The following is a 13,653-nucleotide window of genomic DNA, read 5'->3' on the forward strand; positions in this document are numbered from 1 at the left end:
TGAGTGCTCACTGCAACAGAAAAACTTCTACACCTGATGAAAACTAACAATCCAAAACCCTAGCAACTTTACCCGACAGAATGAACATATCACTGGCACTTAACTCACAGTGAAGAAACAGTTTGGAGGCTGCACCCTATCATTTGTCATTTCCCTTCCTCCTCACCTTTTGTCTTTCACTGTTTCACTGATCTCTACACTTTGCTTTGTTTAGTTTGAATATTCAAGTGTGTATATCCCTAGTTTTATTTGTAGAACATAGACATATGCTTCCTAATTTCCTCTTGATTCAAAAAGAGCAAATCAAGTTTATTTTTATTTCCGTGCTTTGTAAATATCTAAGTTAAGTGCCTGTGGGTGTCACTGCTGTGGAGAGGGAATGACGGAGGACACACGAACAAGCACAGCAACCCAGTTCAACAGCACAGTAATTACTCTTCAGCGCATTCATGCTTCTAGAGACTGATTTAAAGAAATGAGAGCTTGAAGTCTTGAATTCTCAAAAAGAAAAGCAAAACCCAGAAAGTTTCTTGTTCATGTTAGGTAACGTGGTTATAATCCGATGGAATTTTGCAGGGCCCCCATCTCAGTGTGGTCCAAGTGCAGGTGTGTACTTACACGATATGAGCAAGGTCAAGTGGTTTCTCTGGTTGCTCAGGAAAAACAGGATGCGGGGGTTCTCTGGAGGGCACGCACCCCAAAGATTTACTGATTGCATGGCTCAGCTTCTTTGCAGGGGATTTCTGTGTCAAAGTAGAAAATAAGAAAATAAATAATTAACTCTTCAAAAGAAAGATAAGAAGCTTCAAAAGAACTTAGTGACAAGATCATATACAAATCAAATTTCATTATAATCAACATTACTCCTTGCAGAAAGGAGCTTGCAATTGTCCCAATGTGGCCTTCATTTGTGGCCTTCATTTCTGTGGTTCCGCTCTCATTTCTCTAAAAGTTAATGCTAACTTTCCTTCTGGACATCTCTAGGCACCCTCTGCCTGCACTTCCTCTTTTGATGCTGTTGGATCATTCCTGGTAAGACATTAAACTTAGTTCCCTCATCAAAGTCAGAACTGTTTTTCTTATGGACTGAAAGGCTAAGATAATGCACACGGTTTGTGGAAGTTAGCAAATTAACTAAGCTACATCTCCAATGTTAGAATATTCCCAAATCAATGTGAAGCAGAACACTTGATATGAAGGGCCTGGCTACGTGGACAGGCACAGAGGAGCACAAGCAGTCAGTGTCAGACCATGACTCTAAATTATGTACTGAAGGTTCAAAAATAAGTTGGCATACCAATACATTCATCGGGAAGGTAAAAACAGTAAATCCCAAGACCACTCAGTCTAAGATTTAATAGTAAATATGCCAAAAATAAGTTACAAAGAACATTTACTTCTATTTTTTATTTTTCTTTGAGGGGGGTGCTGAGGATCAGACCCAGGGAGGGCCTTGGGCCAATGACCTTCCCTCAAAACTCCCATTCAAAGGAGGCTCTCAATATATGGATTATGCTGTCCACCCAACTCCCTTTAAATAACCTGCCTGAGATTTTGACAGGACATTAAGTACAAAAAAGTTTAAATATTTCATTTTATTTCCTCTGCAGTTTATTACCACATGAGCCACTTAAATTGGAAAGCATAACTCATTTGCAGCTTTGTGCCTCACCAATACCACATCTCTACTTGACTTGTTTTATTTATTTACTTGAGCCGGGGTTTTGATATGCACCCTGGACTAGCCTCAAACTCATGGTCCTCCTGCCTCAGTCTCCTGAGTGCTGGGATTACAGGGGTGCAACACTACTTAACTTTCACATGCTGCTTGCTATGATAATTTTACAAAACATAAATAAAAATCTGTTTGCCTAGAAGACCATATAGGTAAGATTAATTAATAGTCATTTATAATAAAGACTGAATAATACAACTTTCCTCAGAAACTTCATGTTGGCTCTAAATCACCTCCCACTGCCCCTCTGACATATTACATTCTGGAACAAGGCTAGATGTAATCTAGTTTCCTGCAAATCACATAAAGCTACACAAAGTAGAAATGTGAACGTTTTCCCTAAATGCTCTCCACTTCCCTCTGCCCAGCAACTAGCTGTAACGTGACACAATTTCTTCCCCTCTAACCCATCTCTGCTCCGTCCCAGAAAGCAAGTTCCTCCTCTAGCCAAGACCTTTTGCAGCTGAGGGTCTAAAGAGAGAGAGATCTAAGGAACGCCTTCCCATTCCACACAGATGCGCTCAGCTCTGCTCTCACCTCCCACCCGTTACTGCCACAAGCACAGATGACGAGGTAACCATAGTAGCTCCATACAGCACCACGTTGTTTTCAGCCTCTGAACATCGGCATGTGCCTTCCTCAGGTTTCCCCTTTCCATCTGTCCTACTGTCAATTCTCTGTGCATTTCTAATCGTGCTTGCAAGTACCCCTCTCTCTGTGAAGACTCTGATTGCTCCACCGCTCACTCAGACTACCCGGTGACCCGGCATTCCTTTCCACTGTTGCATTCACTGTGTTACACGAGGATTTTACATTTCTTTTCCTATCTCTGTTAGTCTGGTGCTTCTGAAGGGAAGACCTCTACCTCTATTACCATCTCCGCATTTCCAGAGCTCGTCTTACGACAGAATACGTTATTTGAACAGAAATTTTTAACAATAACACATCAGCTTTATTTTTGAAGAATTATAAGTAGAAGACAACCAAAAGAAATCAAAAAGATCTGAATTCACCTTTATAACCAAACAGCCTATCTATAATCTGGGTAGTTTTATGATTTGTTGCTGTATCTAAGAACTGCCTGTCACTGATTCATGCATTCCATGTGACAGAAGATTTACTTCAGCTCCATCATAGGCAACAACCATGAAATCACAGGTTTCACATGTATATTTTATAAGATACACTAAAATAACTGCATAACTATTAAAATAAGGATTTGCCTTTTCTTAGAGGCATGCTTATTGCACTCTTGAAAATACTGTTTTAGCTGGAGACTGGTTGCTCATGTCTTTGATCCCAGTTACTTGGGGGGCTGAGAGTGGCAGGTTGGCAGTTCCAGGTCAGCCCAGGTAAATAGTTCATGAGACCCCCTATCTTAACATAAAAAACAAAACAAAACAAAACAAAAAAAACACCGAGCATTATGGTATGTGCCTGTTATCCCAGCTATGGAGAAAAGTGTAAAATATGAGAATGGAGGCCCAGGCTGACCCTATCTCCAAAACAATCAGAGGAAAAAGGGCTGGCGATGTGGCTCAGATGGTAAAGCATCTGCCTAGCAAGCACAAGGCCCTGAGTTCAAACCCCAGTACCACCAAGAAAGACAGAAAATACTGCTTTAAGTTAAAGTTTAAAATGAGATCCAATTTCAAATCTCAAAAATATGGATATGAAAGTAAAAATCAACACATCAAGATCAACTCCAAGAATGAGAGTACACCAAGAGCAGCTTGACACATGCAAAAGGGAAAATGCTACAAGAAAAACATGTAAGTGTTATGCCACTAACTCAATAGGACCAAACTACAAAAGGATACTAGTTGAAGTTTTAAAGCCATGCAGTCAAGGAGGTCATCTAGGCATATAAACAAGCGATTCGGTAAAGAGATCCCAGAGAGTCTGAAGCAAATGTTGACATGGGGTTAGTTTAGGAGGCTAATGCAACAGTTTCTAACATCAGTTTGAAAAACGCTTTAAGTGCCATGACAGGGACATTATCTGGTCTATCTGCACAGCTGCTAGGAGAATGCCCCAGACTTGGAAGTCAATTGATTGACTATTCAAGGAAGTGAAGAAGGGAACTGGGGAGGAAGAAAAGCAGTCCAGATCAAGGAATTGGTGTTTCCTATACTTCATTTAAGTAACTATGTCAAAGGTGTTCTTTTAGTCTCCATTCTTTCCCCTGACTTAGCACTCTAAAACTGATCTAATAGAGAGGCCTAACTTAGAAAATTAAATCTCTCAACACTCTTAGGCAATGATTTCAAACCTTTGCATTCTGATCCACTCCACCTCATTCAAAACATTTCCTACCATCTCTTTAAAATACTTAGGTCATATTTTTTTTAAATGTACCAAAGAGAATAAAATGTGAACATATAGTTTATTTGGTATTTTTTTTTTTTGGTGGTGCTGGGGCTTGAACTCAGGGCCCTCAAGTTAAGCCACTCCATCAGCCCTATTTTTTGTGAAGGGTTTTTTCAAAATATGGTTTTGCAGAACTATTTGCTTGGGCTGGCTTCCAATCACGATCCTCCTGATCTCTGCCTCCTGAGTAGCTAAGATTACAGGCACGAGCTACTGGCACCCAGCTGAACATACAGTTTTAAAAGTCATAAAACCCATAAAAGTTTTAATAGCCATCTACCCACCATTCTGTCACAGAACTAGACCATGACAGTCACTTTGAAGCTTCTTGTTGCCTTTGACCTTGTATACCCTGTCCCACCTCACCTCCCCCTCTAGGGTAATCACTGTCCTGGATTTTGTATCAATCATTTCCTTGACTATTATTTTAGCAATTATGTATAAGTGAAACTTTAATCAACATGTTTAAAACCTACATTGACATACACAAATGTATGTAAATATGTATCATACATACACACCTGCTGCTTTCACTCAAAATTGTTACAATTCATCTATGTGGACACACAGAACTGTAATTCCCTCATTTTTTCCACTGCTTGGTGATATATGATTGCTTCCTTACTTACAATTTAGGTATCCATCCCATCCCACTGCTGACGAACATTTTGGTTATTTCCCCCTTTCCCTATTATTCACAATGCTGCTATAGACTTGTCCATCTCCTTCAGTTGCCATGTGTAAGAATCTCACAAGAGTGGGATTACTGGATCATACACATTCAATTTTAGTAAGTACTGCCAACTTACTTTGCAAAGTGGTCTAATTTCCACTCCTGTGGCTCTGAGGAGGAGGCTCTAAAACTCCATATTCTGGCCAACCCTTGTTTTCTGTTGTTGTTAAGTAAGCTATTTTAATTATCATATTATTGTTTAATTAAGAATTTTTAAATTATCATATTATTGTTGTACTGGGGTACACTGTGACATTTACAAAAGTTCTTACAATTTATCATAGTTGAATTCACCTCCTCCACACTTCTTATTTATCCCCCTCCCCCCAGTTCCTGGGATAGTTTCAACAGATCTCATTTCTTTATTTTCATACAAGAGTACATAATATTTCAACCATATTCACCCTCCTACACCCTTTTCCCTACATCTTCCCCCTTCCCAACCCCTGCCCCCATTCAGGACCTTATTGATAAAAGGACATTTTTGTTTGTTTAAGATAGCTATACAGGATGTTTCATTTTGATATTTCCATATCTATCTATCTATATATATATAGATATATATATTTCCATATATATATCTATATATATATCTATATATATTTCCATATATGTACTATAACCCAAATTGAGTTATAATACATATTTTTCTCCTTTCTACCTTAGTATCCTTCTTATGGTGATTTCAACAGGTTTAAAAGTTCTATATTCGTTCTTGTATCCTCAGCCAAGGATACAAGAATCCTTTTTTTACCCTCCTTCTCCCATTAGTGACCTCCCCTTAGCATGACCTGTTTCTCATAATATTGCTTATATTTGCACATCTAAGAGAAAACATGTGGCCTTTGGCTTTCTGAACCTGGATAACGTCACTTAAGATGATGATCGCCAGTTCCATCCATTTACCTGCAAACAACAAAATTTCATTCTTCTTTATGGCTGAATAAAATTCCATTGTATGTAAATACATTTTCTTAATCTATTCATCAGTAGTGGGACATCTTGGCTGTTCCCACAGCTTACTTATTGTGAATAGTGCTGCAGTAAACATGGGTGTGCAGGTGTCTTTATTGTAACCTGACTTACATTCCTTTGGGTGTATCCCTAGTGGTATTGCTGGATCATATGACAGTTCTACTTTTAGTTTTTTGAGGAGCCTCCATAGTGTTTCCCATAGTGGTTGTGCTAATTTACATTCCCACCAGCAGGGTATGAGGGTTCCTTTTCCCCCACATCCTCACCAGCATTGCTGTTGATTGTGTTCTTTTTTTTTTTAGGGAATAGTCCCCGATCATTTTCTTTTTTATTTATTTATTTTTTTATTATTCATATGTGCATACAATGCTTGGATCATTTCTCCCCCCTGCCCCCACCCCCTCCCTGACAACCCACCCCTTCCCCTCCCTCTCCCCCCCTACTCCCTTGCTACCCGGCAGAAACTATTTTGCCCTTATCTCTAATTTTGTTGAAGAGAGAGTATAAGCAATAATAGGAAGGAACAAGGGTTTTTGCTGGTTGAGATAAGGATAGCTATACAGGGAGTTGACTTACGTTAATTTCCTGTGCATGGGTGTTACCTTCTAGGTTAATTCTTCTTCATCTAAACTGTTCTCTAGTTCCTGGTCCCCTTCTCCTATTGGTCTCAGTTGCTTTTAAGGTATCTGCTTTAGTTTCTCTGTGTTGAGGGCAACAAATGCTAACTAATTTTTTAGGTGTCTTACTTATCCTCATATCTCCCTTGTATGCTCTTGCTTTTATCATGTGATCAAAGTCCAATCCCCTTGTTGTGTTTGCCCTTGATCTAATGTCTGCATATGAGGGAGAACATAGGATTTTTGGTCTTTTGGGCCAGGCTAACCTCACTCAGAATGATGTTCTCCAATTCCATCCATTTACCAGCGAATGATAGCATTTCGTTCTTCTTCATGGCTGCATAAAATTCCATTGTGTATAGATACCACATTTTCTTGATCCATTCGTCAGTGGTGGGGCATCCTGGCTGTTTCTATAACTTGGCTATTGTGAATAGTGCTGCAGTAAACATGGGTGTGCAGGTGTCTTTATTGTAACCTGACTTACATTCCTTTGGGTGTACCCCTATTGGTATTGCTGGATCATATGGCAGTTCTATTTTTAGTTTTTTAGGAGCCTCCATACTGTTTCCCATAGTGGTTGTGCTAATTTCCATTCTCACCAGCAGGGTATGAGGGTTCCTTTTCCCCCACATCCTCACCAGCATTTGTTGTTGATTGTGTTCTTGATGATAGCCATTCTAACAGGAGTAGGATAGAATCTTAACGTGGTTTTGATTTGCATTTCCTTTATGGACAGGGAATGTTGAGCATTTCTTCATGTGTTTTCTGGCCATTTGGACTTTTTCCTTTGAAGAAGCTCTGTTCAGTTAATTTGCCCATTTCTTCATTGGGTCATTGATTCTTTGGGAGTCTGGTTATTAATCCCTTGTCAAATGTATAGCTGGCAAAGATTTTCTCCTATTTTGTGGGCTGCCTCTTCAAACTTGGTCTACCCTTATTCTTGCCACACATTTTAACATTTGCCATGCCCACGGGTGATAAACAGTATTGTGGTCTTAATTTGCAATTCCCTGATAAATGAAAAGACTGAGCATCTTTTACTATGTTTATAGGCCATTTGTACTTCTGAGAAATGCCAGCTCCTGTCTTTGTTGCAAGGGATTATCTTTCTCTTACTGATTTTTTTCCTTAATTTTTTAAAAAATATTTTAACCCTAAGAAAGCCATGTGGTACAAATAATTCATCTAGGTTTTTTTCTCACTCTATTGTGTTTTTGATGAACAGTCATCTGTAAGTATTGGCCATTTCAATTGAAGAGCTTTTTCTTTATATTTTGTGCCTTTTGTATCTTGAGAAACATTTCCTTCTGAGGTCATAAAGCTATCCTTCCACATTGTCTTCTAAAGTTTTGGAGTTTTACTTTTCATATTTAAGTCTGAATCTATTTAGCATTGATTTTTAATGTCTTCTATTTTATTGGCATATAATAGCTGTACAGAGGGATACACTGTGGTATTTACCTATCTGCTTACAATACATTTTAGATTTACCTCCTCCATCGTTCTCCCATCCCCCCTTCTTAGAACAATTTTAACAGGTTTCAGTCTTCTATTTTCATATATGATACAAAATATACCTACCATATTCACTCTCATTCACCCTTTCCTTATGCCCTCCCCCTACTCACTGGTTCCCACCCTTAGAAAAAGACCTGCTTTATCCTCCTGTCCTTCATTTTTCTAAAAGTGTATATTGATAGTCCAAGGGAGTTTCATGTTGGCATTTCAGATACATGTATGTTGTGCTTTAATCAAATCAACCCCGAATTACTTACTCTTTCTGTCATCATGCTCCCCTAGTACTCAGCAGCTTACACAGTGCATTATAATATATTTCTATATAGATGGCATTTTAAATTCTTCATTCTCTAACATTCTCTTTCCCTCTCCCGCCTTCTGTAGTCCCCTCAGGCAGACCCATTAATACAACCTTGTTCTCTCTCTCTATGTGTGTACACTTAACTTAAAGGTCCAGCTCTGACACAGGAGGGAAAACATGTGACCTTTGACCTTTTGAGCCTGGCTTACTTCACTTAACATGATGTTCTCCAGTCCCAGCATTTACCTGTAAACAACATAGTTTCCTTCTTCTTTATGGCTGACTAAAACTCCATTGTGTGTGTATGTGTGTATGTGTGTGTGTGTGTGTGTGTAAATCCATATCTATATCTATAGATATAGATAGATAGATAGATAGATATCACATTTTCCTAATCTGTTCATCAGGTGTAGCACTGTTTTTTGATAGCTATGAATAAAAAAATCCAATTTGATCCTATGTGGACAATCAACTCTCTCAAGATCCTTGAATCAACAGCCCCTTCCTCCTAGAAGGTAGACACGGTGTTCCTGTCCTGTGTGCCACCACGGCTTCTTACCTCAGGGGCAGCGTGAGAGCCCCAGCCTCACCTTCTCCTCGAGGAGAATTATTCTTGCCCAATACACTAATTAAAATTTCCATGCAATTTGTCATTTACCACAAGGGTTTTGATGGGAGCTGATCAAACCTTTATGCACTGAACATTTCTCCACGAACACCTTCCTCTCCCCATGTTTAAGCCTCTTTAATGTCTTTCAACAGTTTTAAATTCTTCTCCCAAAAGGATATGTACATCTCTGTTATTTATTCCTATTTGCTTCATAAAATTTGTACTCAGCAACTGGCCATATTAATTTTTAAAACTGTGGTAAAATAAACACAATTTACCACCTCAATCAATTTAAAGGCAGTCTGGTAGTGTCAAGGACGTTTGTGCTGCTTCGTAACCAATCTCCACACTCTTTCTGCCTGCAGAGCTGAAACTTTATACCAGTAAGCAACTGCCATTTCCCTCCCCCAGCTGGATAACACTGATGGACACTGACGGAGTGTGAGTGAGCATTTGTACCTCTTTGAGGCCCTGCTTTACGTTCTTTTGGATATATACCCAGAAGTGGAATTGCTGGATCATAAGGCAGTTCTATTTTTAATTTCTGAAGGAACTGTCCTACTGTTTTCCACCAACAATTCACAAGGGATCCCATTTCTTCACATCCTTGACAACTTGTGTTGTTTTGTTGTGGGTTTTTTTTGTTTTGTTTTTTGTAATGGGTGTGAGGCAATAGCTAATGGTGGTTTTGATTTCCACATCCCTGATAATAGTGATTTTTGAGCATCTTTTTATACGCCTGTTGGCCATTTGCATATCTTTGGAGAAATATCTCTAAGTTCTTCAATTGTGTCATTTGAGGGTTTTTATTATTGTTGAGTTGCAGTGTTTATATCTTCTGGATATTAACCCCGTAACGGACATATGATTTGCACACATTTTCTCCCATTCCATGAGGTGCCTTTGCACTCTGGGGACTGTGCATTTAATGCACATCATTTTTAAATTTTGATGTGGTCCCACCTATCTATTTTCAGTTTTATTGCCCTGATCTATCTTCTTCTTAGAGGTCAGAGAAAGGAGATTTCATTGAGGCAGCATGGGCACACTTTGGAGACAGGCAAGATAGCATTTCAACCCATCTTCACTGTACAGACAGTTGGTTTAGGTTTAAATAGAGGAGGAAGAATTGGAACAGAGCAGAAGCATGCCTAATTATTAAACCACTCCAGTTACAGGTGTGTTCTGATGGTCAGGGGTGCCACGATCTCTTTTAATTCTAATAATCTATCCAGAAATTCTTTCAGATCTTCCATCAAGCAAGGACCTTACCATGCTTCCTTTCTAGTCAAACAGCTTTACTTCTTTTCCTCATTTACTCTGCTGCTTAGGATCACCACCAGAATGTTAAGTAAGTGATGATGGCAATCTCCCTGTTTTGTTTTTAATCTTAAAATCAATGCTAAATACTTGTAACCATCGGTAACATAATGTATGCTATTATTATTGAATACTCCATGTTAGGTTAAGGAAATTTCTCCTACCCCGAGATAGCTATGATTCTGTTGTTACATGTGTTTAAGTTACCAATCAATGTTGAATTTTATGAAAGTTCTTTTTTTTTAGTGCTTAGGATCAAACCCAGGCCCTTGCACATATTAAGCAAGCACCCTACTTCTAAGCTACAGTAGTCCCAGGCCTTGGTTTTTTGAGTCAAGGTCTCACTATGCAACTGAAGCTAGTCTTAAACTCCTGATATTCCTGCCTCTCCCTCCTGAGTGCTGGGATTATAGGTGTGCACCACCATCCCCAGATACTTCTTTAGAAATGACTTTGTGGATTTAAACCGTCAAACGATAAATCTGTGGTAATTTATAATAATACATCCTTAACTGCTGAATAAAACAAGTGAAGTCAGGATGTGTTATCATTTGTGAACACTGTCGAGTTCAATTAACAAATGTTTTGTTTAGATTTCTTTTATGTGCATCAGTAAGAATGGCTTGTAATGTTCCTTTTCTTGCTGACTTTGTAGGAGTTTGGTAAAGAGGTTATTATAGCATCAAAATGAAAATTAGAAATGCTCATTATCTTTTCCCAAATCTGGTCAATGTGGGGAGTGGGAGGTGCTTTGTGCTATGACTGTCACACTGGCTGTCTCTGTGCCAAGGCTGGGACTTGGTTTCCTCAGATAACCATGGATGAGGCACCAAGACACTTAAACCTTTTTCTCACAGTCAGACTACTGTATTTTCCATCAGCCTCAAGCATGTTCCTTGCCAGCGCTCTTCATTCAGTCAGGGTACATGCTGACAGGCCTTGACATCTGGAAACATAAAAGCCTACCAGAAAAAGCTCAGGATTGGTGCCTCTGAGACCACGCCTGTCATTTTCACTTCCAACTACTCTCTCTGGTACATCGTCCTGAGCTCCAGGCTACATCCTATGAAGGGATTCAAGTAGAAAAATGTCCCCGGGGGGAGCCTCGGTTCAAAGCCTATTAAGTCTTCCAACAAGTCAAGAATCTGCTTTATTTTCATATGAACACTTTAACTACAATCTTAGCCAGTATCTCTATCCTCATTCAGTAACTTAAAATCCCTTATTCTAATCATGCCTCAGCCAGGTTCATGGCGTGACTATTGAGCAGTTTTGCTGCATCATATGTCAGCCCACTGACATTAGTCATTCTTACTCAATGGTTTTCACATGTGAGGCTTGAATTTATCCAGTTATATTCATATGCATATTCATACACATATATTATATGCATCAATTCATCTTACATCCAAATTCTTCCTTCTTGGTTCAATTTATTCCTCAAATTATATCCTTTATTTCTTCCTTTAGCAATCGTTTTATTGGTGACAAACTAGTTAAGACTTGCTGAAAATATCTTTATCTCTTCTTTGCTCTGAATAAATTAAGTAGGTATAGAATTCTACGTTGATCCTTCAATTGCCTTTCACATTTTCTATCTCCTTGTATCTATGTTCATTACACTGTATCCTGGATATTTTCTTCAGATCGATTTTCCATTCCCTAATGTTCTCTCTAGCTGTCTCTCATCTGTGATTAACCCCTCGAGCTTATTCTTGTGTGTGGGGGGGAGGGTATACTGGAGTTTGAACTCAGGACCTGGCACTTGCTAGGCAGTCACTCTATTGCTTGAACCATGCCTCCAGCCCTTTTTGCTCTGGCTATTTTGGAGATAGGGTCACTTCCTGCAGTTGCTGGGATGACAGATATGAGCCACCATGCCCAGCTTTTTTCTGGAGATGGTGTCTCACAAACTTTTTTTTTTTTTGTCTGCACAGGCTGGCCTGGAACTGAGATTCTTCCCTCCTAAGCCTCTCATGTAGCTTGGGATGCCAGGCATGCATCACCACGCCCAGCTATTGGTTGAGAATGGGGTCTTGCAAACTTTTTGCCTAGGCTGGACTTAAACTGCCAACCCTCACAAGATCTTAATCTCCCAAGTAGCTAGGAATTACAGGTGTGAGCCACTGGCACCTGTCTTCAATGAGTTGATTCTTAATTATTTTTAATTTCTAGAAGTTTTATCAGCTTGTTCCATTGCTATTCTTAAGTTTATTTCCTTATCGTTTCTATATGTCATTTTCTAAAGTCCTTGGCATGTAGACCTTTTTAGTGTGTGTGTTTGCTGTTTCTGCCTCAGACATTGCTTTGTGATCAGGTTCTAATTACTGATAATGAGTTCACCTTCAGCAGGGATTGTTTTCTATATGGGAGCCCCATTTGGTCTGAGCTGTAGAGGCAGGATCGCTACAGAGGGATTGTTTTGTCCACTCCCAGCAGGTATCCTAAATTAGTGCTATCTAACAGAACTTTAATGGATGACAGTGTCCTTCTGCAACATCCAGTACGGGAGCCAGTAGACACATGTGGTTAGTGAAAGCAGGCAATGTTACTACTAGGACTTTAGAACTTAATTGCTAACTTAAAATTAAATAGCCATAAATGGTTAATGGCTACCATACTGGACTGTGGAGCTGAGATTCATTCCTCTTGGTTAAATGCTTATGTTGTTTTTTGGTTTGGGAATTTCCATGCAACTTGATGGTACAAAGTTGGACTGGATATTTCTGCTTGGAAAACATTATGGCTTCAGTTTTTTAAGGTTGACTTTTTTTTCCCTCTAAGAGCCTGGCAGTTACATTTATCTTTGTACCTTCTCTGGGTCAATGGATTTTTTTCTACCTCCTCTTTCTTAAGGCGATAGCTCTTCTAAAGTTGTAGCCTTTAAAGTATTAGTTTTACTCACAGAGAATGGACCCAAGACAGATTTCCTACATCATGAGGCACTACCCCCAACCTCTGGGGCCTAAAGCTAGTATCCAGTCTGATTGACCCATGAACACCACAGTTCTGCATTTAAATCTGATAGGCAGGATTTAGTAGCTTTTAATCAAGTTCAACTACAATTTGATCTTTCTGTATTTAATCCAACTGGGGAAAGAAGGCTGTAAGAGCCCCAGTCTGTCAAACTGTTGAGTCACAACATTCAATTATCTTTGGGAGGCGGGGAGGAGCAAGTCAGTACTGAGGTCAGTACTGGGGTTTGAACCCAGGGCTTCACATTTGCTAGGCAGGTGCTCTACCACTTGAGTCATGCCTCTAGTTCTTTTTGCTCTGGTTATTTTGGATTGTGTCTTGTTTTTAGCCCAGGCTGGCCTGGACCACCATCCTCCTACTTCACCTTTGCCACTGTAGCTGGGATGACAGGTGCAAGCTGACTCTATGCCCAGCTCTTTTCTGTTGAGATGGGGGTCTCGTGAACTTTTTGCCAGGGATGGCCTAGAACTGTGATCCTCCTGATCTCATCCTCTC

General features: G+C 39.5%; 1 protein-coding gene across 16 annotated transcripts in view; it reads right to left on the reverse strand.

The window, feature by feature from the left end:
- The window catches only part of Dtnb (dystrobrevin beta), a 269,435-nt gene that overhangs the window by 105,991 nt on the left and 149,791 nt on the right, over positions 1 to 13,653 (reverse strand). For all 16 annotated transcript variants that reach the window (XR_012439625.1, XR_012439626.1, XM_074049317.1 and 13 more), the window contains one exon: positions 619 to 743. Coding sequence is in view for 14 of the 16 variants with exons in the window: in XM_074049317.1 (XP_073905418.1) it covers positions 619 to 743 (125 nt within the window). In the remaining 2 variants the exon portion in view is untranslated. The remainder of the gene's footprint in view (positions 1 to 618; positions 744 to 13,653) is intronic.

The sequence above is a fragment of the Castor canadensis genome, chromosome 12 (assembly GCF_047511655.1).
Source record: "Castor canadensis chromosome 12, mCasCan1.hap1v2, whole genome shotgun sequence".
Lineage (NCBI taxonomy): Eukaryota > Metazoa > Chordata > Mammalia > Rodentia > Castoridae > Castor > Castor canadensis.